We start from the raw sequence: 27,435 nt of genomic DNA on the forward strand, positions 1-27,435 counted from the left end.
TAATCCTTTAAAAATCCTACTGTTGCAAAAATCAATTTGCTCCTAATTTTAGATTGGGGATAAAGGCATGGAGATGAGGGGGTGTAAATCTCAAGCACGGAGCATTGCCCAGAGACACTGCAGTCAGACAAAACAACCGCTACACTGAATTCCCCCAAACTCCGCTGGGAATACGGAATCAGGAAGTTCACCACATTGCTTCCTCGCCGTGTTACCTGTTGTAAGGAATTCTGTTTGTAGGGGTATCTTGCATCCTTTCCTATCTTGTGTGTGACCATGTTGTGGTATAGTTAATTATTCATTACAGTAAAAGAAATTAAAAATTCATTGACGAGTAGAGTTTCGAATAGACAGTGGTTTCGAATGTCAAGTTATTGATTTTGGTTGGAGTACAGAGGTCGCTGACTATTCACTGAGCAAGTGACATTTTATAGAACTGGTCGTCCTCCTCAACAGCAATTAACCCCTAAAGTCCAGAAGGTTCCGTGACATCAATGATTGTAACATAAAAGCAAAATACTGCGGATGCTGGAGATCTGAAATCAAAACAGAAAATGCTGGAAAAACTCAGCAGATGGCTCAGTATCTGTGCAGAGAGAAACTGAGTTAATGTTTCGAGTTATTTTGACTCTTCTTCAGAGCTGAAGAGGGGGAAGTGTGATGGATTTTATATTGTATAAGAGTGAAGTATGTGGAGCAAAATAGGTCTTCCAAGATGGCGCCGAAGTCTGGCGACTTCTCGCAAGCTGTGCCCAGCGTACCCTCCAATTCTATTTCTTACTCTCATTCTATGTTTCTAAAACTCTATTCTAACTCTTAAACTCTCTAACAATGCTCACTTCCCTGCTGCCATCAGACTTTTGAATGAACCTACTTCTTATTAAGTTGATCTTTCTCCACATCCTAGCTATGACTGTGACACCACATTCTGCACTCTCTCCTTTCCTTCTCTATGTACGGTATGCTTTGTCTGTATAACGCGCAAGAAACAATACTTTTCACTGTGTACCATTACTTGGGGCAAATGAGGTCAAAGGTTATGGGGAGAAAGCAGGATTAGGCTATTGAGTTGGATGATCAGCCATGATCTTGATGAATGGCGGAGCTCGACGGGCCGAATGGCCTCCTCCTGCTCCTATCTTCTATGTTTCTATGTGTCAATAATAAATCAAATCAAATCAAGGTCAGGGATAGGTGAGAGCGAGCAGAGATTTGATAAAGATGTCATAGAACACAAGTCAAAGGAAGTGTTAAAGATTAAATAAGGTGCTGATAGTGGTATCAAGGTAAGAGAGCGGAATGTGTTAATATCAGAACAAGGGTCAGCATCTGTGAAAGCAAGACCTAAGAACAAGTGACAGATCACCCTTGTCAATTGGAGGGAAAAATTGGATCAAAAAATGAGAAGTCACGATGGAGGAGAGGGAGTTCATGGTCAGAGGTTATTGAACTCAATGTGGAGTCCAGAAGATTATAAATTGCCTAATCGGAAGGTGAGGTGCTGGTCCTCAGTGGAACATTGCAGCAGGCCAAAGACAGGCATGTGGGCATGGGAGCAAGATGCTGAGTTAAAATGTCACGCAGCAGGAAGGTCAGGGTCTGTGCTGAGTTTCCCCAATGGGGAGTAGGCCGCATTGGAAGCAGCAATAGACTAAATTGAAGGAAGTGGAATTGAAACACTGCTTCACCTGAAAGGAGTGTTCGGAGCCATGGCCAGAGAGGAGGGAGAAGATAAAGGGAGAGGTGTTGCACCTTCCGTGACTGCATGGGAAGATGCATGAGAATTTAGGGGTGCTGGAGGGATGGACCAGGGTGTCACAGAGGGAACGGTCCCTATGGAATGTTGATTGGGGGGGGGGGGGGGCGCGTGGCGTGGTGGGAGATGTGTTTGGTGATGGCATCATGCTGGAGTTGGCGGGAATGGCAGAGAAATGCAGAGGAGATTGGTGGTGTAAAAAGTGAGGTCAAGGGGGAACCGATCCTGGTGCTGGGAGGGAGGGGAAGGGGTGAGAGTACTGGTGTGGTAGGTGGGTCCGACATGGTAGACAGCCTTGTCAATCACAGCAGGTAGGATCCCTCGGCCCAGGAAAAAGGAAAGCATACTCAGTGTATGTACGTTACTCATAGTGCTGTGTTTGCTGAATTAGTTACCACTTACTCATCACTGATCGGATTTACAGACCAAAACAAGAAATATTTAATTTCCACTAGAAATATAATTAGTGTGGTAATACCCAACACTGTCAGATATAGAAATACACACACTATAACCTAGAACCATAGAATCAGAGAATCCCTACAGTGCAGAAGGAGGCCACTCGGCCCATCGAGCCTGCACCGCCAACAATCCCACCCAGGCCCTATCCCTGTAACCCCACGTATTTACTCCACTAATCCCTCCGACACTAAGGGGCAATTTAGCATGGCCAATCCACCTAGCCCCCACATCTTTCGGACTGAGAGGGGAAACCGGAGCATCCGGAGGAAACCCACGCAGCCAAGGGGAGAATGTGCAGACTCCACACAGACAGTGAACCAAGCCGGGAATCGAACCCGGGTCCCTGGCGCTGTGAGGCAGCAGTGCTAACCATTGTGCCACCGTGCCGTCCAGTCTAGAATGCTTGGGTCCAAATCATTTCAGAATTTTCTGAAATATAGGATGTGTTAGAGTCCCTAACTGCAAGTGTACGAAAACCATTGTGGATATAAATATTTACCTGAAGCATAAAACAATGATAAAACATTATAAAGCAGTAGTAAAATTTGTCTTACTTATCCAAATACTGTATCACCCAAGTTTCCATTCATAGCAAAGTATGGTATTAAAATGATGACATGAGTTGCCTGGGTTTATTCAAAGCTTCCCAGATGTTCCGAATAATATGTTCCAGACTGCAGAGGTTACAAACTAGCAGCCTTGTATCTGTGCATGCTTCCTGTTGTAACACTCACTCCCATATATGAATCAATACACATGCAACCCATCAATTAGATCAAATCTGCAGCATCTAGTGGATCACATAAGCTCACCCACAGAGGTACAAATTCCAAGTACCAAGCTCACAGTAAACCACTGATCATTAAAACTAAACCTTTGTTTCAATTTAATCTAATCTAGAGTTAAAACACGAAAGAAAGAAATTATCTAAATGGCTAATTCTTACATGGAGGCTTCATGTAGATTGGAAAGGGAAGCAGATGGTTGCTTGATGTCCTTCTTTTCATCCAGAGGAGAACAAAATCCACGTTCACGCTCCTCATCTCGATGATCTACATTATCGACAAACTCTTGGAAAGGTAAGTCGGCCGTTGGCCTGGTCGATATTTCGGAACTCTTCAGAATGGTTTCTTCATCGGAACCCTCTTCTTCCTATGAAGGAGCCAAAATGTCAATTTACAAACTTTCCCAACCACGCATCATCGATATGTGACTAAGTCTATGACAACATCAATTCCAGGAGAAATCTTTTTTGCAACAGCGTGCTTTCTGCGTCACATCTTTACTGATAACCGTGGTGCTGCTGTAACAAGTTGCTGATTGAGTTAGACTCTGACTTTTCAACTCATTTCCAATCTAATCCGGATGGGATGGGAGACTCCCTTCGGCATAAGGATCACAAATGAGCTCAGGGAGCATCAGTATTCAGTGGGCATGGGGGCGCCGCAAAACGTGTGATCGCACTTTTGAGAGGCCCTAGGGCGTGACGTGGAGCCAAACAGTTGCATTATTGTTCCACCTGCATAAGTGGTCATCCCTGTCCTTGCCTCAGCTCACTGACTGCTGAAGGCCTCAAGTGGTTAGCACTGTTGCCTCACAGCGCCAGCAGCCAGGTTAGACTCCCGGCTTGGGTCACTGTGCGGAGTCTGCACGTTCTTCCTGTGTCTACGTGGGTTTCCTCCGGTGCTCCGGTTTCCTCCCACTGTCCAAAGGACGTGCTGGTTAGGTGCATTGGCCATGCTAAATTCTCCTTCAGTGTACCCCAACAGGTGCCGGAGTGTGGCGACAGTAACTTCATTTCAGTGCTAATGTAAGCCTGCTTGTGACACTGATAAATGAACTATTGTTAGCACCAGGCTCGACTACTCCAATGCTGCCCTCCTCTGTCTCCCACTCCTCACTCTCTGTAAAGCTGAGCTCCAAAACCTGAGAGACTCTTTGACCTGACTCTTGGTCACCTGTTCTAATGTCATGACTTTTGACTCGGAATGGACTCCTGTGAAGCACCTCGGGATGCTTTACGACGTTAAAGGCACAATATAAACGTTAAGTGAAAGGTTTTGCCAGGGCGGGTGTGGACAGGATGTTTCTTCTTGTGGGAGAACCTAGAACTAAGGGTCACTTTAAAATAAAGGGTCGCCCATTTAAAACGGATATGCAGTGAAATTTTTTCTTGCAGATAGTGGTGAGTCTTTGAGACTCTCTTTCTGAAAAGGCGGTGGAAGCAGAATCTTTGAATATTTTTAAGGCAGAGAGAGTCTTGGTAAGCAAAGGGGTCAAAGGTTATCAGGAGTTAGGCAGGATGCAGATTTGAGGTTACTATCAGATCAGCCATGATCCTATGATCCAAACTCTAGGGGCTGAATGGCCTGTGCCTGCTCCTTGGCTAAGAGGTTATTTGTGAAGGAGATAGTCAACAACTTCAGGAAGTGTAGCGGAGGGCATGCCCCTGTCTACATCAATAGGGATGAAGTGGAAATGGTCGAGAGCTTCAAGTTTTCAGGTGTCCACATCACCAACAACCTGTCCTGTTCCCTCCATGTGGACGCTATAGTTAAGAAAGCCCACCAATGCCCCTACTTTCTCAGGAAGCTAAGGAAATTTGGCATGTCCTCCATGACTCTCACCAACTTTTACACCTGCACCATAGAAAGCATCCTTTCCAGATATATCACAGCTTGGTATGGCTCCTGCTCTGCCCAGTAAACAAAGCCCAGTCCATCACTCAAACCAGCCTCCCACCCATTGACACTTCCTGCTGCCTTGGAAAAGCAGCCAGCATAATTAAGGACCCCACGCAACCCGGACATCCTCTCTTCCACCTTCTTCCATCGGCAAAAAAGATACAAAAGTCTGAGATCACGTACCAACCGACTCGAGAACAGCTTCTTCCCTGCTGCCATCAGACTTTTGAATGGACCTAACTTATATTAAGTTGCTCTTTCTCTACACCCTAGCTATGACTGTAACACTACATTCTACACCCTCTTCTTTCCTTCTCTATGTATGGTACGCTTTGTCTGTACAGCGTGCAAAAAAACCCAATACTTTTCACTGTATTCCAATACAGTGGGAAGGCAATAGCCTGGTGGTATTATCGCTAGACTATTCATCCAGAAACTCAGGTAATGTTCTGGGGACCCAGGTTCGAATCCCTGATGAATCTACTGATGACCATGAAACCATTCTTGATTGTTGGAAAAACCCATCTGGTTCACTAATATCCTTTCGGGAAGGAAATCTGTTGTCCTTACCTGGTCTGGCCTACATGTGACTCCAGAGCCACAGCAACGTGGTTGACTCTCAACTACCCTCCAAGGGCAACTAGGGATGGGCAATAAATGTTGGCCAGCCAGCGACGCCCATGTCCCACGAATTAATAAAACAAGATACAAGTGACAAGAATGAATCAAATTAAATCAAATCAAAGAGTAAGGAACATTGCTAGTGGCTGAATAAATGCTACAGGGGTGGGGGGGAGGGGGGGGGTGGGAACCTGACACGGACACCGGTTGGATATGTCTCATCCCCATGAAAACTAATCAAGCAATTCAGGTTGTATTTTACTTACAATCGTGGGGATTGCAGCTGCCGGAGACAGAAGTTGCCGGATACTTCGATATCTGTCATAGAGAGGCTTCATCAACAGTTTCTCCTGTTTGGTCACCTATCCAAATAGACAGTGGTCATCAGTGGGACATTTACTGAAAATTTACTCCACAACATCAGAATTATCTTCAGACATCAGGGAGATCAGAATTACCTGACGTACCTTCAAAAAAGGACATTTCAGGACTAGAAATGTGCAGACTTATGAACAGCACTCGATACAGGACAGAGCAACATCATCTTAAGACAAAACCCAAATAGCAGAAAGAATTCAAGCGGCTGGATTAGTGCATCGGGGCTGGCAGGATTGGACTGATGTGGGGTGGACTGCAGAGTGAGCAGGGGCTGCTCGAGGTGGGGGAGGGACTGCTCGAGGTGGGGGAGGGCCTGCTCGAGGTGGGGGCTCCGATCAAGTGAAGAGGAGGGTGCTAGTTGTGATAGAGGAAGGGCTGATCATGGTAGGGGACCCCTATCGAGGCAGTGGGTGAGCTGAGCAGCCTGTGAGGGCCTGATAGAGGTCGGGGGCTCTGATGGATTTGAAATGGTCGTCTATCAGAGAAGGTAGCTGAAGGAAGAGGTTTGGAGGTGATGGGAGATGATATGTCCTGTAATTTTCATACATCTTTTCAAAGCCTTCTTCGAAATATCATTAGGAAAGCAACAAGAGTACACAGAACGATGGAAACGTCACAAACTCATGTCAGAGCAAGAACTAAAACATCATCAACGACATCAATATACCAAAATACCACATTAATAAAGTAGCTTTTTTTTACTAACTTACTATAGATTTGTCTGCTGAAAATTGTAAAAATATTCTAACTGTATTATGTAAAGAATCCTAAAAAAAGTAATCATCCCACCATCAATCTCATTCTTTCTTCAAATACAATCAAACTTTGCCATGGACACTAACCATCCAATCCATCTCCAAAAGGAAATAGTCCATGTACCCTCAGAGTAATCAAAAGCTCACAGAATACTGAAAGGCCTGAATAGAGTGGACGTGGGGAAGATGTTTCCATCAGTAGGAGAGACTAGGATCTGAGGGCACAGCCTCAGAATAAAGGGATGACCCTTTAGAACCGAGAAGAGGGAGAATTTCTTCAGCCAGAGGGTGATGAATCTGTGGAATTCTTTGCCACAGAAGGCTGTGGAGGCCTGGCCATTGAGTGTATTTAAGACAGAGATAGATAGGTTCTTGATTGGTAAGGAGATCAAAGCTTATGGGGAAAAGGTGGGAAAATGGGGTTTTGAAACTTATCAGCCATGATTGAATGGCGGAGCAAACTCGATGGGCCGAATGGCCTAATTCTGGTCCTATATCTTATGGTCTGAAAAACAGGGTCCAGTATATTCACCATCATTCATAATTACCCACTAATGATGGATACCAGCACAACAGCTCTGTATTCGATAGAATATCAGCTCACGTTGAGTTCAAAGTCAAGGCTAAACCATCCTATGATGCTGTCCTGATTGACAGCACTTGTCAGGTACAAAAGCTAAGTGTTGGATTTGAGACAAAATGAAACAATCTCCGTGGAGGGGAGGCTCCGGCCTACACTGGACTGCTATTCAGCTGCCTGAAGAGGGAGTCAGTGTCACAGCAATCATCTCACTTTGCCAAAGCGCCATTGTGTGCTCACAGAATTCCGGCATCTCCACATCATGACTCTCAGAATTTCACAGCAGAGATGTTTACCGTGTCACTCCTACAGCAGCTCTTTGACAGAGCTCTGCAATGAGTCCCCCACTCTAGCTTTCCCCGCGCGCCCCCCGCCCCCGTTCAGCCTCTGCCCCTACATGTTCAGTGCTGTTTTAAAAGTCCCTGTGGTACCTGATTCCTGATGTGGAGATGCCGGCGTTGGACTGGGGTAAGCACAGTAAGAGTTTTAACAATACCAGGTTAAAAGTCCAACAGGTTTATTTGGTAGCAAATGCCATTAGCTTTTTACCTGATTCCACCACCCTTGCAGGTCGTGCAGCCTAAAACTTAACAACCTGCCAAAGAAATTTCTCCTATCGTTTTTTTTCCTTACTGATTTTGCACCATCTTCCCTTCAGCTTCATTCAGAAGAAGTTTAAAGAACGGTTCCAGGGATGAGAAACTTCAGTTCTGAGGACAGATTGGAGAAACTTGGGACTGTTCTCCTTGGAGAGAAGGCGGCTAAGGGATTTGATCAGGATGTCATCGTGAGGGGGCTGGACAGAGTAGATAGGGAGAAACTGTAAAAAGGATCATGAACGAGAGGGTACAGATTTAAGGTGATTTGCAAAAGAAGCAAATGTGATGTGAGAAAAATCTTTTTCACACAGCAAATGGTTGGGGTCTGGAATGGACTGCCTGGAAGTGTGGTGGAGGCAGGTTCAATCGAGGCATTCCAGAGAACATTAGGTGACGATTTGAATAAAAACAATGTATAGGGGTACGGGAAAAAGGCAGGGAATGGTACTAAGTCATGATGCTCATTTGGAAAGCCAGTGCAGACATGATGGGCCAAATGGCCTCCTTCTGCACCATAACAACTCTGCCATTCTGTGATAAACAATACCACATTTTCCATATTGTGCTTCCAAAGTGTCGCTTCACACTTATCTGCACTGAATTGCGTCTGCAGTACATTGTGTCTACCCAATTCATCAGCTAGTCCTGCTGACGCCTGTTACCATAATGCTCACTATTTATTGCATTGCCAGATTATGTAAGGAGTTATATGAGGACCTACACTAAACAGCACTGAATCTGCTTCGGATCCATCAACGTGGCAGGCATATTGCAGTCTATCCTGTGCAAGTCCTGCCAACATGTTGAAGGCAGATACCGATTGTCCAGAGAAAGGCCTCCAGGACTGGACAACAGCAGCAAGATTTTATCAGTGCTTAATGCAACTGAGCTGCAAAAATGTGAAGGAATTCGGATTCTGCTGCAGACCTGTGATTGGTGGAGTCACCATTCAGTGGGGTTCGAGGATATTGGGATTTTACTCACATTGTTACATTGCTGATAAGGAGCTTTCTGTAGCTGTTACTTACCTACTTAAGCTTCATACCCAACTGAATCGGCTGTTTGATGACAAATTAGTGATCATTCTCACCACAGAGATAAGGGAACCAAACAGAGCCTCTGTGTGGTCAGGTTGACTCCAAGATGAGAAAGCCCACATGTGACTGGAATAGAGTCAATCCAAGAATCTATTGATAATTCAAACAGGGCGGGCCCACCATCCTCCAGGGCTTTGTTGTTGATTGACAGCCCCCCTCCCCTCATGATTTTGAACATCTCCTCCTGACCTTCTCTCCAAGGTGCCATGAGGTGGAGATGCCGGCATTGGACTGGGGTGGCCACAGTAAGAAGTCTCACAACACCAGGTTAAAGTCCAATATGTTTATTTGGAATCACAAGCTTTCGGAGCGCTGCCCCTTCATCAGGTGAGTGATGGACCAGCGCTCCAAATAATTCCATGATTCCAAATAAACCTGTTGGACTTCAACCTGGCACTGTGAGATTTCTTACTCTCCAAGGAGAACAGCCCCAATTTCTCCAATCTATCCTCAGAACTGAAGTTTCTCGTCCTTGGAACTATTCTTGTGAACCTCTTCTGAATGATACTGAAGGTGAGGTGGCGCAAAAACATGACGGGAAAAGGGTGGTGAAATATCAGATTCTGCAGGTCCATTAAAAAGACCTGGAAGGGCAACGAGGCCCTGGGATTCTCACTCAGTTCCAGATAATATAGGAGAAATATCCCAGTGGCGGAATGGACAAGTAAGGCAAAGCTGAATTGTATTCTTTACGGGTAGTACAGGTAAGCTCCAAGTTGGAGTTTCAGCATCACAATTGCACCCAGGAGTACCCCAATAGACACTCGACAATTCTGACCCTTCCTGGACATCGACTAGGTGGGGTATGTTCACTGTAGCTATCTAGAACATAGAACATTATAGCGCAGTACAGGCCCTTCGGCCCTCGATGTTGCGCCGACCAGTGAAACCAATCTAAAGCCCATCTAACCTACACTATTCCAGTATCATCCATATGTTTATCCAATGACCATTTAAATGCCCTTAATGTTGGCAAGTCCACTACTGGACATTCCACGACCTTACTACTCTCTGAGTGAAGAACCTACCTCTGACATCTGTCCTATATCTATCACCCCTCAATTTAAAGCTATGTTCCCTCGTGCTAGCTATCACCATCCAAGGAAAAAGGCTCTCACTATCCACTCTGTCTAATCCTCTGATCATCTTGTATGCCTCTATTAAGTCACCTCTTAACCTTCTTCTCTCTAACGAAAACAACCTCAAGTCCCTCAGCCTTTCCTCATAAGACCTTCCCACGGTACCAGGTAACATCCTGGTAAATCTCCTCTGCACCCTTTCCAATGCTTCCACATCCTTCCTATAATGCGGCGACCAGAACTGTACGCAATACTCCAAGTGCGGCCGCACCAGAGTTTTGTACAGCTGCAAATGACCTCCTAGCTCCAAAACTCAATCCCTCTACCAATAAAAGCTAACACTCTGTACGCTTTCATAACAACCCTATCAACCTGGGTGCCAACTTTCAGGGATCTATGCACATGGACACCGAGATCTCTCTGTTCATCCACACTACCAAGTATCTTACCATTAGCCCAGTACTCTATAATCCTGTTACTCCTTCCAAAGTGAATCACCTCACACTTTTCCGCATTGAACTCCATTTGCCACCTCTCAGCCCAGCTCTGCAGCTTATCTATGTCCCTCTGTAACCTGCAACAACCTTCCGCACTGTCCACAACTCCACCGACTTTAGTGTCATCCGCAAATTTACTAACCCATCCTTCTACGCCCTCATCCAGGTCATTTATAAAAATGACAAACAGCAGTGGCCCCAAAACAGATCCTTGCGGTACACCACTAGTAACTGAACTCCAGGATGAACATTTCCCATCAACCACCACCCTCTGTCTTCTTACAGCGAGCCAATTCCTGATTATAAATCAGGATTATAAATCCTATCTCTTATAATCCTTTCCAAAACTTTGCCCACAGCAGAAGTAAGGCTCACTGGTCTATAATTACCAGGTTTGCCTCTACTCCCCTTCTTGAACAAGGGGACAACATTTGCTATCCTCCAGTCTTCTGGCACTGTTCCTGTAGACAATGATGACATAAAGATCAAAGCCAAAGGCTCTGCAATCTCCTCCCTAGCCTCCCAGAGAATCCTAGGATAAATCCCATCCGGCCCAGGGGACTTATCTATTTTCACACTTTACAGAATTGCTAACACCTCCTCCTTATTAACCTCAATCCCGTCTAGTCCAATAGCCTGTATCTCAGCATTCTCCTCGACAACATTGTCTTTTTCCTGCGTGAATACTGATGAAAAATATTCATTTAGCGCCTCTCCTATCTCTTCAGGCTCCACGCACAACTTCCCACTACTGTCCTTGACTGGCCCTAATCTTACCCTAGTCATTCTTTTATTCCTGACATACCTATAGAAAGCTTTAGGATTTTCCTTGATCCTACCTGCCAAAGACTTCTCATGTCCCCTCCTGGCTCTTCTTAACTCTCTCTTTAGGTCCTTCCTGGCTAACTTGTAACTCTCAAGCGCCCTAACTGAGCCTTCACATCTCATCTTTACATAAGTCTCCTTCTTCCTCTTCACAAGAGATTCAACGTCTTTTGTAAACCACGGTTCCCTCGCTCGACCACTTCCTCCCTGCCTGACAGGTACATACTTATCAAGGACACACAGTAGCTGTTCCTTGAACAAGCTTCACATTTCAATTGTGCCCATCCCCTGCAGTTTCCTTCCCCAACCTATGCATCCTAAATCTCGCCTAATCGCATCATAATTTCCTTTCCCCCAGCTATAACTCTTGCCCTTCGGTATATACCTATCCCTTTCCATCGCTAAAGTAAACGTAACCGAATTGTGGTCACTATCACCAAAGTGCTCACCTACCTCCAAATCTAACACCTGGTCTGGTTCATTACCCAGTACCAAATCCAATGTGGCCTCGCCTCTTGTTGGCCCACCTACATACTGTGTCATGAAACCTCCTGCACACATTGGACAAAAACTGACCCCTCTAAAGTACTCGAGCTTTAGCTTTTCCAGTCAATATTTGCAAAGTTAAAGTCCCCCAGAACAACCACCCTGTTACTTTCGCTCCTATCCAGAATCATCTTTGCAATCCTTTCCTCTACATCTCTGGAACTTTTCGGAGGCCTATAGAAAACTCCCAACAGGGTGACCTCTCCTTTCCTGTTTCTAACCTCATCCATACTACCTCAGTAGACGAGTCCTCATCAAACGTCCTTTCTGCCACCGTAATACTGTCCTTGACTAACAATGCCACACCTCCACCTCTTTTACCACCTTCCCTGCTCTTACTGAAACATCTAAACCCCGGAAGCTGCAACAACCATTCCTGTCCCGAGATGGCCACAACATCAAAGTCCCAGGTACCAACCCATGCTGCAAATTCACCCACCTTATTCCGGATGCTCCTGGCGTTGAAGTATACACACTTCAAACCACCTTCCTGCCTGCCGGTACACTCCTGTGACGTTGAAACCTTATCCATGACCTCACTACACTCAACCTACACTGGGGCTACAATTCAGGTTCCCATCCCCCTGCTGAATTAGTTTAAACCCTCCCGAAGGGCATTAGCAAATTTCCCCCCCAGGATATTGGTACCCCTCTGGTTCAGGTGTAGACCATCCCGTTTGTAGAGGTCCCACCTACCCCAGAATGAACCCCAATTGTCCAGGCATCTGAATCCCTCCCTTCTGCACCATCCCTGTAGCCACGTGTTCAATTGCTCTCTCTCCCTATTCCTCTTCTCACTATCACGTGGCACGGGTAACAAACCAGAGATAACAACTCTGTTTGTTCTAGCCCTAAGCTTCCACCCTAACTCCCTGAATTTCTGCCTTACATCCCCATCCCTACTTGGGTGCCTATGTGAACCACGACTTGGGGCTGGTCTCCCTCCCCCTTAAGGATCTGTCGCGTGCTACTGGCTTCTCACACCTATCTTACTTAATAGAAATCATAGAATCCCTACAGTGCAGAAGGAGGCCATTTGGCCCAGTGAGTCTGCACTGACCACAATCCCACCCAGGCCTGTAACCTATCCCTGTAACCCCACATATTTACCCTGCTAATCTCCCTGGCACTAAGGGTCAATTTAGCATGGCCAATCTGTCTAACCCACACACCTTTGGACTGTGGGAGGAAACCGGAGCACCCAGAGGAAACCCACGCAGACACAGGGAGAATGTGCAAACACCACACAGACAGTCATCCGAGGCCAGAATTGAACAGGGGTCTGTGAGGTAGCAGTGCTAACCACTGTGCCATCATGCCGCCCCAAACGTCCTGGGCTCATCCGGGATTTGAACCCGGGACCTCTCGCATTCCACCGATGTTCCCTAAGCAAGAATCATACCCCTAGACCAACGAGCCAACCGCTTAATAGGTGGAAACCCCAAAATGAAACGTGCCAGATGGAAGGCGGCTGGATTACGGGGGGGATCCGATAAACGGGTATTTGCCAAATGAGGCACTGAGTAGGTGCTGGAAGTGACACTTGTTGGTCATGTTGGTCCAACTGCTAGTGTGAAATGTAAGAAGTTTAACAACACCAGGTTAAAGTCCAACAGGTTTATTTAGTAGCAAATGCCACTAGCTTTCGGAGCGCTGCCCCTTTGGCAGATGGAGTGGAGAAATGCTCACAAACACGGCATACAGAGACACAAACTCAAATTGAGTTTGTGTCTCTGTATGCCGTGTTTGTGAGCATTTCTCCACTCCACCTGATGAAGGGGCAGCGCTCCGAAAGCTAATGGCATTTGCTACCAAATAAACCTGTTGGACTTTAACCTGGTGTTGTTAAACTTCTTACTGTGTTTACCCCAGTCCAACGCCGGCATCTCCACATCGTGACAGTGTGAAATGTACAGGGTATAAAATTTGTTTTCATTTAACATGTGTAGTTTAAATGAGAAGTGGGGGACATTTTCTCTCTTAAAGCCCTCTCTTAAAATGCTCTATCATCCACGGCTCAATACTCTCAATCTCACAAGCGATTTTCAGCCTAAGGGACCAATATTTCATGATTTCCTCCCAGGACACTCTTCTGGCATGGAGCCCATCTAACCCACAGTGGCTGTACTGATTTCAGTCAGTACCTTAGAGCTCAGATCATGACTCATTCAACTCTGAAACCTGTAAGTTATTCCCCAGTATGCATTATTCTGTATGCAAGATTGACTAGCTCCTGGGAAACCAATGGTGACTCATACACATTGCATTAATTGTACAGCAACTGCAAATGTGCAGACACCTCATGGTTTGCAGTGGTTCAAGGAGGCAGCTCACCACCACCTCCTCAGGGGCAGTTAGGGATGGGCAATGAATGCTGGCCTAACCAGCGAAGCCCACATCCCTTGAATGGATTTTATAAAACCGTCTATTGATAAGGTCGGGCAGACTGCTCAAAGGGCCCACCCTGAAGCTGCTGTGGGCCAAGATCGTAAAGAATCAAGATGCAATGTACAATAATGAATAAACAGGAACACAATCGTTACTGTGCAATGATTAGGATCTTATCTCTGGGTTCTGATTGCAAGCTGCTTTCAAAAATCAGGAGCCCATTGATGAGATGACCATTGCGTCATTAATCTATATCTAATTTGCAACCTAATAGGCTGAATACATACCGGTCTTCCATAAATGCTTTCAAAATGCAATAGGCAATTTTGCATGTTGACCTTATCTAACCTCAGTTGCTTTTGTGTCATTTCCTGTGCAAAATATTGTTGAATTGTTTTGGTCAGACCATTTAAATAACCGTACATTTGTTCAAATCATTTCAAATTCCTCAGTAATTGAAAGTTTACTATTGTGGCGATGTACCTTCACGTCCTCCGGAAGGCCAAGTATTTCCTGCTTTTCTTTGAGCTTTTTCATCACGATTTGCACAGTTTCCTCAACACACGGCTTCTGCTGGGGTTCCACGGACGTGTTGTGTTTGTTTTCTTTATCCTGCCTGAAGCTTATAGGCACCAGGTTGCTCCGATGCCTGTGTCGCCTGTTATTCTCTTCCTCAGAGATCTTCAGTTTTAGCTCTGTGAGGCCAATTGCAAAGATAACAGCAACAAACACACTCATTCATACAGTAATATGAAATCAAAATACTCAGTAAAACACTGAAATAAAAGAACAGAAGGTGCCGGAAAAACTCAGCCTCTGTGGAGAGAGAGAGAGCGAGAGGAACAGGGTTAATGCTTGAAGTCCAATACGAGCTCCTTTAAAACCTTCTTTGGAGTCACTGAGGAAGAGTCATATTGGACTCGAAGGCTGGAATTTTACCTCCTCGCCCGCCCAAGGCTCGTAGGATCACGCCCGAGGCCAATGGAGAATGCCGTTCTGTGAGCCTCACCCCGTCCCGATTCCGGGGCCGAAATGTTAGCTTGGTTTCTCTCTCCACTGATGCTGCCGTTGCTGCTGAGTGCTTCCGGCACTTTCTGTTTGGATTGTATTAATAATAGCGCCTGTAACATGTTAAAATAGCCCAAGGCTATTCACAGACAAATATTTTTGTTGAACTCATTTTACTTTTGCTGATCTTTAACACAAATGATGTATCTAGTTTAACAAGGTGAATATTCCTGAACCTCAATGAGAATATTACCTGTTTTCTATATAATCAATTAAATGATAAAGCAATAGATCTTCTTTAATGACTTGTATGTTTGTGACTTACATCCAGGGCTATACATTCAGGTGTTAACTATCTGGGAGCTATGTTATTTGCTCATTTTTCCAGGAAATTGAACCCAGGTTCCTGGTGTTGTGAGGCAGCAGTGCCAACCACGGTGCCACCGTGCCACTTCCCGCCACTGGGATCTTCCAGTCCTGCTGGAAGTGACCCTCCCTCATGGCGGGTTCCGTATATATACACACAAATGATTTGGAGGAAAATGTAGATGGTCTGATTAGTAAATTTGCAGATTATACAAAAGTTGGGAGAGTAGCGGATAGTGAGGAGGATTGTCAGAGGATACAGCAGGTTATAAATCAGTTGGAGAACTGGGCCGAAAGGTGGCAGATGGAATTTAACCCGGACAAATGTGAGGTGATGCAATTTGGAAGATCTACTGCAGAAGGAAAGTATACAGTAAATGGCAGAGCCCTTAGAAATATTAGCGTACAGAGGGATCTAGGTATGCAGATCTACAGTTCCCTGAAGGTGGCAACTCAGGTGTACAAGGTGGTCATGAAGGCTTATGGCATGCTGGCCTTCATCGGTCAGGGCATTGAGTATAGGAATTGGAAAATCATGTTGCAGCTGTTTAAGACTTTGGTTAGGCCATATTTGGAGTATCGTGTACAATTCTGGTCGCAACACTACCGGAAAGATGTTGATGCATTGCAAAGGGTGCAGGAGAGATTTACCAGGATGTTGCCTGGTTTGGAGGACATGGACTATGAAGAAAGGTTGAACAAATTTGGATTGTTTTCATTGGAGCGTCGGAGGATGAGGGGAACCTGTCTACAAGATTATGATAGGCTTGGATAGAGTGGATTAGTCAGAGACTTTTTCCCAGGGTCAAAGGGTCAATTACTCTGGGGTATAGGTTGAGAGTGAGGGGGGGGGGAAAGTTTAAAAGAGATGCAAGGGGCACGTTTTTCCACACAGAGGGTGGTGAATGCCTGGAACACGCTGCCAGAAGAGGTGGTGGAAGCAGATTCTGTATCAACATTCAAGAGGCATCTGGATAGATACATCAATAGGCAGGGAATAGAGGGATATGGACCATGTAGAGAAAATATTAGATTAGAGAGGCATTTGTGTCACACAGAATTGATGGGCTGAAGGGCCTGTTCCTGTGCTGTACTGTTCTTTGTTCTTGTTCCAATTGGATGAAGAGCTGATCGGGAGAATGTGGAGGACTATTATGGGGTGCAACTGTTAGAGGAATTTAGGATAACCTGGGACTAAAAGACTCTGATAAACTAATTTAGAGTTAATATAGTATTGTAAAGGTGCAAGTACCTGAAGTTACAAAGGTACTGTTTTTGTAGAAACACATATAACGATTGTTCGAGAATTTAAACATGTATTTTTGAATATTCTGTATTGAAATGTACACCTTGGCCAACTGCAGACTGCCCCAAGGCATAATGGGATAAAGCAGAGTAAGACCAACCACTTCTTTAAGAACAATATAGCCACAGAGTACAGTTTTTATCTGTATTGGTTACAAGTTCCCAGACACTAACACAAATAGAGCAATTCAATTTTTACTGATAAGAAGTGCTTGGCAGACAGTGAGAATGAGAACTTTTAAACTCTATGACCTACGTAATTGAGAGACAGTGGGAAAGATAACTTTGAACTCTATCACCTACGTAATTGAAGTTGCTAAGAGATAAGTGGGCGGGAGCTTCCGGATTCTACGGACCAATTAATTCTCATGCTGCAGAGAGTAGGATATAATTGGCCAAGGTAAATAACCCATATGAACATGATTGGTCTATCCTGTTAAGTTGGACAGAGTAGGCGGGCAGATGATTTCTGAAAATGTATAATTGCAGAATGTCTTGATAATGTAATTAGAGTAATTTGAGCTGTCTCAAAATGCCATGGTGGAACCAGGCCTGGGCAATAAAGTACGTCTTCAACCAGAATGACTGTCTTCGGGAGCCCCTTGTATTTGCTGAGCTGTTTCAATAAAGAGAAATCTCCTGCGTAAAAGCCAGTATAATACTGAGGTCTGTGAAAAACCCCAAAGGGGACTAATTGGATAGCTCTTTCAAAGGAGCTAGCACAGTCGCAGTGGGAAGAATAGCCTCCTTCCGTGCTGTGTGATTCTATGAAGAGATAAGGATTTTTCCCAGAATTCAAGCAAGGACAAATGATGAGTGGCCCAGTTAAATTTGCTGGTTTGGGACAAAATTTGGGCATTGCATCAATAACAGGTGCTCACGGTGCAGACTGTTCTGCGTGCCATAAACAGAGTTGAGTAACCTGCCTTCTGAAGCTCTTTTGAAAGAAAGGAAACATTGCACTACTGATGAAATTTTAAATCGCTGGAAAGGATAGAATGCCCCATCAGTTCACTGCTCTGACCTCCTGCTAAAAACCGCTCCTGGCAATATTCCAGCTGCTGCATCGAACCTCACCTTTCACACTGGCCGTACAATTGCTGCTACTTTGCCGCTGAGAGTAATAGCTCTAGTTACACCACAAATTGCATGCAACGACATTCTGTACCTTTTAACTGCTTACGGGCCCTTGTCAGATCGTTCATCCACCGCATGACTTCTGGATCGCCAACCTTATCACTGTGGGAGGGCTGAAACCACAAGAGACAAATATGATACTACCAATTAAGCCTGTTGGACTTTAACCTGGTGTTGTGAGACTTGCAAGTAAAAAAAACGAGAGCTTCACCTGCATTTAAACTGCCAAATCTCTCTTATTTAAGCCACTGGCTTGGAGAATTTGCTGTTATATTTCCTTCGTTTTTAATGCCATTTTTTGAGTTATTTTCTCTAGATTGGTGCCCCCAGCTGACAATCGGTGATCAGCTCTGCACTCTTCATTTACTAGTATTCCTCCAATCATTCAGAATCCCAGGTCAACCCTCACAGCGCCAAGGATAGGGGTTCAATTCCAGCCTCGGGTCAATATCTGTGCAGAGTCTGCACGTTCTCCCCGTGTCTGCGCGGGTTTCCTCCGGGTGCTCCGGTTTCCTCCCACAGTTCAAAGATGTGCGGCTTAGATTGATTGGCTATGCTCAATTGCCCCTTGGTGTCAGGGGCTTAGCAGGGTAAATATGTGGAGTTACAGAGATAGGGCCTGGGTGGGATTGTTGTCGGTGCAATGGGCCAAATGGCTTCCTTCTGCACTGTAGGGATTCTATGATTCTATAATTCTAACCTCACTAATGGCGAAAACCTCATGGTTTAAGGAACTCTTTGCTTAAGTTCATTGCCTATTCTATACCAGGTGCTGGAGCAAGCCAACAGCATAATCAGAATACATGAATATGACCAAGTACTGATTGGCCTTAACACACCCAACATGATCAAGTTCAATACTGGCAAATAGATGTGAATTGGCTAAGGAACAGAGAGCAAGGTGAATGGTTGCTTTTCAGACTGGAGAGTTGAATAAAGTGGTGTGCCCCTTATGATCCCAGGGTCAGAATTAGGTCCATTGCTATTTTTGATACGAATTAGTGACCTGGATTTGCGTACATAAAACACAACTTCTAAACTGCAAATGAATCCAAACTTGGAAATGTAGCAAAGAGTGAGAATGATAGTAACAGGCTCCAGAAGGACATAAAAAGAATGGAAAAACAGGCAGACATATAGAAACATAGAAAAACTACAGCACAAACAGGCCCTTCGGCCCCACAAGTTGTGCCGAACATATCCCTACCTTCTTGGCCTACCTATAACCCTCCATCCTATTAAGCTCCATGTACTCATCCAGGAGTCTCGTAAAATACCCTATTGAGTTTGCCTCCACCACACTGACGGCAGCCGATTCCACTCGCCCACCACCCTCTGTGTGAAAAACTTCCCCCTAACATTTCCCCTGTACCTACCCCCCAGCACCTTAAACCTGTGTCCTCTCATAGCAGCCATTTCCACCCTGGGAAAAAGCCTCTGAGAGTCCACCCGATCTACATCTCAACATCTTATATACCTCTATTAGGTCTCCCCTCATCCTACGTCTCTCCAAGGAGAAAAGACCGAGCTCCTTCAGCCTATCCTCATAAGGCATGTCACTCAACATAAGAACATAAGAAATAGGAGCAGGAGTAGGCCATCTAGCCCCTTGAGCCTGCCCCGCCATTCAATAAGATCATGGCTGATCTGAAGTGGATCAGTTCCACTTACCCGCCTGATCCCTATAACCCCTAATTCCCTTACCGATCAGGAATCCATCTATCCATGATTTAAACATATTCAACGAGGTAGCCTCCACCACCTCAATCCAGGCAACATCCTTGTAAATCTCCTCTGCACCCTTTCAATCATTTCCACATCCTTCCTGTAATGAGGCGACCAGAACTGAGCACAGTACTCCAAGTGGGGTCTGACGAGGGTCTTATATAGCTGCACCATTATCCCCGGACTCCTAAACTCAATCCCTCGATTGATAAAGGCCAGCACACCATACGCCTTCTTAACCACCTCCTCCACCTGCGGGGTTGGCAGTTGAAATTTAATTAAATTGTGAAGTAATTTATTTTGGTAAGGATGAGAAACACGATATAAACTAAACAGCATAACTCTCTCCTCCAGCTTCACCCCTTTTCTATCAATTAGTTTTTAAATATTTTTTTCATTTCTTCCATTGATTAATTTCCCCCCTTTTTTATCCTGCTTTCCATCAGATTTCCCTTACCACTGTCCCCTCTGCCCACCCCACCCCACTAGGGCCGGCCATCTGTTACATGTGTCAGGTGTCCTCTGACACTCTGCTTACCTTTGTTCTGCCATACACGTTCTGATCTCTTAATGACTGCTATTAGCACCCTTCTTAACCTTGATCACCACCATTTACATTCCCTTTGGCCATGACATCTTTGTCAATCTCTCCTTTGCTGGTCCTCTATCCAGTCCCCACAGCCACCACCCCACCCCCCCTCAACTCACCACAACAGTATAAACCTGATCCTATTTCCAATTGTCCTCAGCTTTAACGAAGAGTCATCCAGACTGGAAACGTTGGCTCTGTTTTCTCCCAACAGGTGCTGTCAGAGCTGAGATTTTCCAGCATTTTCTCTCTTTGTTTCAGATTCCAGCATCCGCAGCAATTTGCTTTTGCCCTTCCAATTTTTGTTGGTTTGGGAGAAGGGTGCGGGCAATGAGCACACCAGTTGCAATCCTGATCTGGCCAGCTCTATTGCTAACACCCACCCCCAATTTTTTTGTGGCGGCAGCCAGCTTCTCAAGGAGCCATGGTTCACAGCCCCTCAGAGGTTGTGAACCATTTTCTGGATGTAGGAACCTTCTGGATGATAACTTCAAAAGGTCATACCCATATACCCTCATGCCAACCCATACCATCCACAATGCTCCCTCCATGTCCATTCACCCTTTATACACTCTGTACAGACCGAATGAACACAATAGTAACAATGGTATGTGTGGAAAAGCTTAAAAATCAGCCATTCATAACTTTTGTTTATAATTGTTATTACTACAACCTATAGAAGTGTCAGTCAACCACGCCTTTAAAGTATCAGTAGGTGAGATTATAAGTATTTGATATTTCTTTATCCTGTTTAAACACTGAACCATTGACAAAATGGATCAAAGCAAAAAAAGCTTGATCTGTCAATCCAACAATGCAATCCCCTTTCTGCATAGAATCATAGAAACCCTACAGTGCAGAAGGAGGCCATTCAGGCCATCGAGTCTGCACCGACAACAATCCCACCCAGGCCCTATCCTCGAAAACCCCACATATTTACTCTGCTAATCCCTCTAACATACACATCCCAGGACGCTAAGGAGCAATTTAGCATGGCCAATCAACCTCACCTGCACATCTTTGGACTATAGGAGGAAACCGGAGCACCCGGAAGAAGCCCATGCAGATACAAGGAGAATGTGCAAACTCCACACAGACAATGACCCAAGCTGGGAATCGAACCCAGGTCCCTGGCACTGTGAGGCAGCAGTGCTAACCACTGTGCCACCGTGCCGCCCTGTTTCAGCTGCATCTGTTTCAGCAAACTAACGGGAGTCTGGACTCTCAGCCAAACCTCATTGTGTATTATCTCTGAAAAAATATATAAATAGACAAAGGGAGTTTTTTACATTTAGAAACAGCAGTGGCACTTTAGATGTTGCATTTTTTGGGGGGGGATTACAGTAGTTAGCACTGCTGCCTCACAGCTCCAGGGTCCCAGGTTCGATTCCCGGCTTGGGTCACTGTCTGTGTGGAGTTTGCACATTCTCCTCGTATCTGCGTGGGTTTCCTCCGGGTGCTCCGGTTTCCTCCCACAGTCCAAAGATGTGCGGGTTAGGTTGATTGGCCAGGTTAAAAATTGCCCCTGAGAGTCCTAATATGCGTAGGTTAGAGGGATTAACGGGTAAAATATGTGGGGGTAGGGCCTGGGTGGGATTGTGGTCGGTGCAGACTCGATGGGCCAAATGGCCTCCTTCTGCACTGTAGGGTTTCTATGATTAGCTTTCTAAAATTCCCAGGTTTCTATTCACTCATGAAATCATTAAATTGATCATTCTAATTTACATGAGGATATAAGTTTTTTTTTCTCTTTCGGACACAGATTGACTTATGGACATTTTATTTGTTTTTGTAAATGAAAAACTGAAGTATTTCCCACTTCCAAAACGAATGGTGGTGAAGGAAGTCAATCAAACACCTTAAAATTTACGGAAAAGAAAACTTGCTAAAATAAGCAGAATAAACTTCCAGTTAGCACTAATTAAGGGACAGAAAGAGGTCAAGAAGGGAAATGGTGTAACTGCCAAATACTAATACATGAAGGATAAGTTTTTCCAGCCCTTTCTGCTGGCAAGATCTCCTGATCCCACTGACGACAGCCCCGCCATGTGTTCCCCAGCGGTTGAGGGTGTGAACAATGGGAAGCCCTGGCGATAGTGGTGGGACTGGCCAATGGCAGGTTTTTATCGCAAAAATGCCGTGGCGGGCGTGGGGGAATCCTGCCCAAAGCATTTCATTACTATTTTCTATTGAGGCATTAAATTGTGCTTTGGGTGTTTAATTTAATGTCTTAGGATTTATATTTAGTGCATAACTTAGAGGCAAACAGAAATATTCCTCTTACAAAACAAGGATTCCCTTGCATCACAAGTTAATGGACCTTGAGCAAGGGTTGATATTAGAGAAGAATTGTTCCCTTCCAGAGGATTAGTGGGCATGTGGACCAGATCTCTAACACTACTGCCCTGCCAAGACCGCAAGAAAATACAAAGTGTCATGAGTGAAGCCCAGTCCATCACACAAATCAGCCCCCCATCCAATGATCCTGGCTGGAATTTTACCGGCACGCTTGCCCCGAATCAGGAGGCAGGTGAGGCTCAGAGAACAGCATTCTCCGTTGGTCTCGGGCGGGATCATACGAACCTCAGGCGGATGTGCCGATGAAATTACACACACTATACTTCCCGCTGTCTCAGAAAAGCAGCCAGCATAATCAAGGACCCCACACACCCCGGACATTCTCTCTTCCATCTTCTTCCATCAGGAAAAAGATACAAAAGTCTGAGATCACATATCAACCGACTCAAGAACAGCTTCTTCCCTGCTGCCGCCAAACTTTTGAATGGATCTACTTCATATTAAGTAGATCTTTCTCCACACACTAGCTATGACTAACACTACATTCTGCACCCTCTCCTTTCCTTCTCTATGAACGGTATGCTTTGTCTGTATAGCGCGCAAGAAACATTACTTTTAACTGTATGTTAATACACGTGACAATAATAAATCAAATCAATAGTCAATGCTGCATTTAAGAGCTGGAGAAATATATAATTCAGAATGGATTCAGAGAAGGGAATACATTGTTGGCTTGAGAGATCGAGCTATTTTTCTGTGATCCATTTTGCCAATGGCTCAAAGTTTATTCAAACAAGATATAGAGATATCAAGTGCTTACAGTTTCTGCTATTAATAATTTCTAGGTGGTCATGGAAAACCAATCAATCCAATCTGAGCAGTGGAGATGTGGAAATGGAGAGAAAGAGGAATAAGAGATAAGGTCCATGAGGTGTTCAGAATTTCTCTTTGATTACCTCAAGGAAGGTTTCATTTTAACTCAATAGATTTAATAGATGGGAGAATAAATGTGGAGGCATCCCTGCTTGGGTTGATTACACCAGCTGCAGGAATCATAGGTCAATTGCCCTACCACATTTACTCATTACCTGAGAATATATTGAATGCCTCAGGTTTTCCACTATTTAGGAGGCGTTAGTTTTAGCGTCAGAGCAGAAAGCGAAGATTCCAACAAGCACGGAAATGAATCTTAAACACCGTGAAGCAAATGTTAAGCAACAGCTTCAAAATCAAAGAATTTTAATAAATGTTATTTAATCTATAATCACATACTCGGTATTTCTTTTCCTGCTCAAATTTCTCTTCATATTTGCGTATTTTCTTTCTCAGGTTCTGGATCTGTTTTGTCAGTTGCGTCACCAACATTGGACTGTTCTCAGCTTCTGAATTGACCAGTGTGGAGTTTCTGGGCCTTGAAGGAAAGAACAATAAAGGGTCAACACAAAACACAGCAAATCAGTGGCTACCGACCGCATCAACATCACAACTGGAGCACCGTCCACAGAAACTCAAATAGCTCTTTGGGAAACAACTACTGCCAAAAACACAAGAATTTGTGCATTATGAAGCAAAACGATAAACCTTCTTAACACGCTACGGGAGTAAATCCAGGTTCTGAACACAAGGGCTCCAAAGATGTGCGGGTTAGGTTGATTGGCCATGCTAGATTGATCCTAGTGTGAGGGGATTGGCAGGGTAAATATGTGAGCTTGTGGGAGTAGGGCTTGGGTGGGATTGTGGTCGGTGCAAACTCGATGGGCCGAATGGCCTCCTACTACACTGTAGGGATTCTATGATCTTAGTTGACGTTCACGCCACGCTCCCACTGCACCAAGGTCGGGGAATTTGGTAGCCAGCCAAATCTCCGTTCACTGCAACGGGATGGGAAAATCTCACTGGCATGAATGGTGACAAGATTCCGACTGAGGAATTACAAAGGCTCAGTCCCATTTGTGTCAGGGCTGCACTATATTACTCTACCATCCCATAGACAGGCATCATCCCCGATTGCCTCCAGAACAGAGAATCTTCCCCATAGTTTCCACACAAAAAAACCTCATTATTATTCAGCCTTGCCTCCTCTGTTTTCATTAGTAACATTTTCTTGTTTTGTTTGACCAGAGTTGGTCATTCACAGATGGCACTGCCCAACACTTCTTACATTCAGCCCAGTACCAGGCTGCATGAAATTTGGAAGAGAACTCCTATCTTTCTGAACCTGGACAAGCATGGGGCTTCTATGCAGAAAACATATACGTTGTGATAGAGCACTGGGTCTGAGCAGTGAGAGGCAGTTGTTGTTTAATGTCCATCCCTTCTCAAAGAAAGCATGCAGACTCAGAGGCCACGATTTTCCAGCCCTTCATGCCAGTGGGATTTTCCGATCCCGCTGAAGGCGATCCTCTGTGGCCAGTTCCCCAGGGGTGTGTCCGGCTAGCGATGCAAATAGCCATTGATTTGGGCGAGACCGGAAGATCTCACCAGCAGCCAACGGTGAGCCGCCTCCATGCCGGAAAACCTACCCTGGGGGAGTCGGAAAACCCGCTGCGGAGGAGCTGGAAAATCCAGGCCTCAGACTTCAGCCTTATATAATAGCAGAGAGAAGTCAATCTCAGCACTGGCTGCGCCCGGCGACACTCACTGAGCGAGACAGCTATCCCGAGGCACTCAGCCAGCTAAAGGTGATGCAACATGGGCAGGACAACTCACTCAGAATTCTGTCTAAAGTTGGTGCCTCATTTTAATTTACTGCACATAATCACCATCTATTATTTACACCCATTATCTGAACACAATGGAATACAAGCAGAAAAGACCCACAAGTCCATATCACAACATTGCTTAACCCAGGATTGTTTCTTTCCCTATTCATTCTGACGGATAGAACATTCCAGTTTGATGCTGCACTGTTTGGTGCCAAAGCAGAGGTTAAGATTTTGCAAAATGGATGACAAAACTGTTTTGCAATGAGGTGCTGACAATCAGCAAGTCCCAGCAACTGTTCATATCATCTCACCGTACAGTCTCCAATTTTAGTTATTTATTAGTCACAAGTAGGCTTACATTAACACTGCAATGAAGTTACTGTGAAAATCTCGTAGTCACCACACTCCGGCGCCTGTTCGGGTACACTAAGGGAGAATTTAGCATGGCCAACGCACCTAACCAGCACGTCTTTCCGACTGTGGGAGGAAACTGGAGCACCACTGGGACATCAGGGGTAATCCAGAGGGCCAGGCTAAAGCTAGAGTAGCAACAGTAAGAAACTTCAGTAATCCAAACATAGACTGGGATAACAGACTGGAAGTTCATAAATGGGGATGAATTTCTACAGCGTGTTCAGGAGAATTCTTTACATCTTGGCCTTTCCACCGTGTGTTTTCCGGTGCCAGTGACAGAGGTGGCTCGCCTTTAGCCGTGGGCAGAATCTTCCAGTCCCGCCAATGTTTGCGGTGTTTTGCGGGGATCATCTCCCAGGCCTCTGGGAAACCACCACGGGGGGTGGTGGTTCAGTGGAACTGGAAGATCCCGCTGATGGGGAATGAGGTGGATGAAATGGACTCCTCCCCTCCCCCCCCACCCCACAATATCCTTTGATGCCCTTTGCCTCAAGTGCTTTTTCTAACTGCTTCTTGAAAACTAACAATGTTTTGGCCGCAACTGCTTTCTGTGGTAGAGAATTCCACACACTCACCACCCTTTGGGTGAAGAAATTTCTCCTTATCTCAGTTCTAAAAGCCATGATGTGGAGATGCCGGCGTTGGACTGGGGTGGACACAGTAAGAAGTCTCACAACACCAGACTAAAGTCCAACAGGTTTATTTGCAATCACGAGCTTTCGAAGCGCTGCTCCGCACTCACCTGATGAAGAAGCAGCGCTCCGAAAGCTCGTGATACCAAATAAACCTGTTGGACTTTAATCTGGTATTGTCAGTTCTAAACGATTTACGCTGCATCACCATTGCTTCTTTGGCAATGTCCTCTGGTTCTTGATCCTTACACCAATGGGAACAATTTCTCCCTGTCCATTTTGCCCAGACTCCTCATGATTTTGAAAACCTCCACTAAATCTCCTCTCAACCTCCTCATCTCGAAGAATAGTCCCGACTTCTCCAATCTATCTGCGTAACTGAAGTTCTTCATCCCTGGAGCCATTCCCGTGAATCTTTTCTACACTCTCTCTCTCTCTAGACTAGGCTTGTTATAACTTGTTAACCTTCTCTCTCCAGGGCCCATATTTGCATAGTTTTCTCACTCAAGGGGCCAATGAGCAAATTTTGGAAAGACAAAATTTGGCATAACGATAAACTAAATTTCAGAAACAGTTTGGATTTTAAGGAAAGAGATAATTGCTAATGAAATGTAAAGCATGTTGTTGCAACAAATGATCGAGTTAAAGAGTAAGCAATATAAATGAGCAGAGTGTTGGGGTGGGGTGTCGGGGTGTATGCGTGTTGGTGTGTGCGTGGTAGGAATAAGATTCGAACAAATGTGGATTAGTTTACAAGTTTGTTAATATAAATTGTGCTTAATGAATTTCATAGAATCATAGAATCACTATAATGCAGAAGGAGGCCATTCGGCCCATCAAGTCTGCACCAACCACAATCCCACCCAGGCCCTATTCCTGTAACCCCACATATTTACCCTGCTAATCCCCCGATACTAGGGGCAATTTAGCATGGCCAACATACCTTACCCGCACATCACATCAATTTGATTGCATTTTTAAAGTTTTAA

The 27,435-nt window shown here is 45.0% G+C and overlaps 1 protein-coding gene and 1 non-coding gene across 8 annotated transcripts in view; both read right to left on the reverse strand.

The window, feature by feature from the left end:
• The window catches only part of fam13c (family with sequence similarity 13 member C), a 181,423-nt gene that overhangs the window by 9,927 nt on the left and 144,061 nt on the right, over positions 1 to 27,435 (reverse strand). For 6 of the 7 annotated variants that reach the window (XM_078223617.1, XM_078223615.1, XM_078223612.1 and 3 more), the window contains 6 exons: positions 23,968 to 24,106; positions 18,115 to 18,196; positions 14,751 to 14,962; positions 14,555 to 14,638; positions 5,790 to 5,885; positions 3,165 to 3,370 (listed from right to left, as the gene is read on the reverse strand). In XM_078223617.1, the coding sequence (XP_078079743.1) occupies positions 3,165 to 3,370; positions 5,790 to 5,885; positions 14,555 to 14,638; positions 14,751 to 14,962; positions 18,115 to 18,196; positions 23,968 to 24,106 (819 nt within the window). The remainder of the gene's footprint in view (positions 1 to 3,164; positions 3,371 to 5,789; positions 5,886 to 14,554; positions 14,639 to 14,750; positions 14,963 to 18,114; positions 18,197 to 23,967; positions 24,107 to 27,435) is intronic. The other variant, XM_078223618.1, reaches the window with a different exon arrangement.
• On the reverse strand, positions 13,214 to 13,298 carry trnap-agg (transfer RNA proline (anticodon AGG)). The gene is given in 2 exon segments: positions 13,214 to 13,249; positions 13,263 to 13,298. It is a non-coding gene; the product is annotated as a tRNA-Pro (tRNA).

The sequence above is a fragment of the Mustelus asterias genome, chromosome 11, assembly GCF_964213995.1.
Source record: "Mustelus asterias chromosome 11, sMusAst1.hap1.1, whole genome shotgun sequence".
In the NCBI taxonomy this organism is placed as follows: Eukaryota; Metazoa; Chordata; class Chondrichthyes; order Carcharhiniformes; family Triakidae; genus Mustelus; species Mustelus asterias.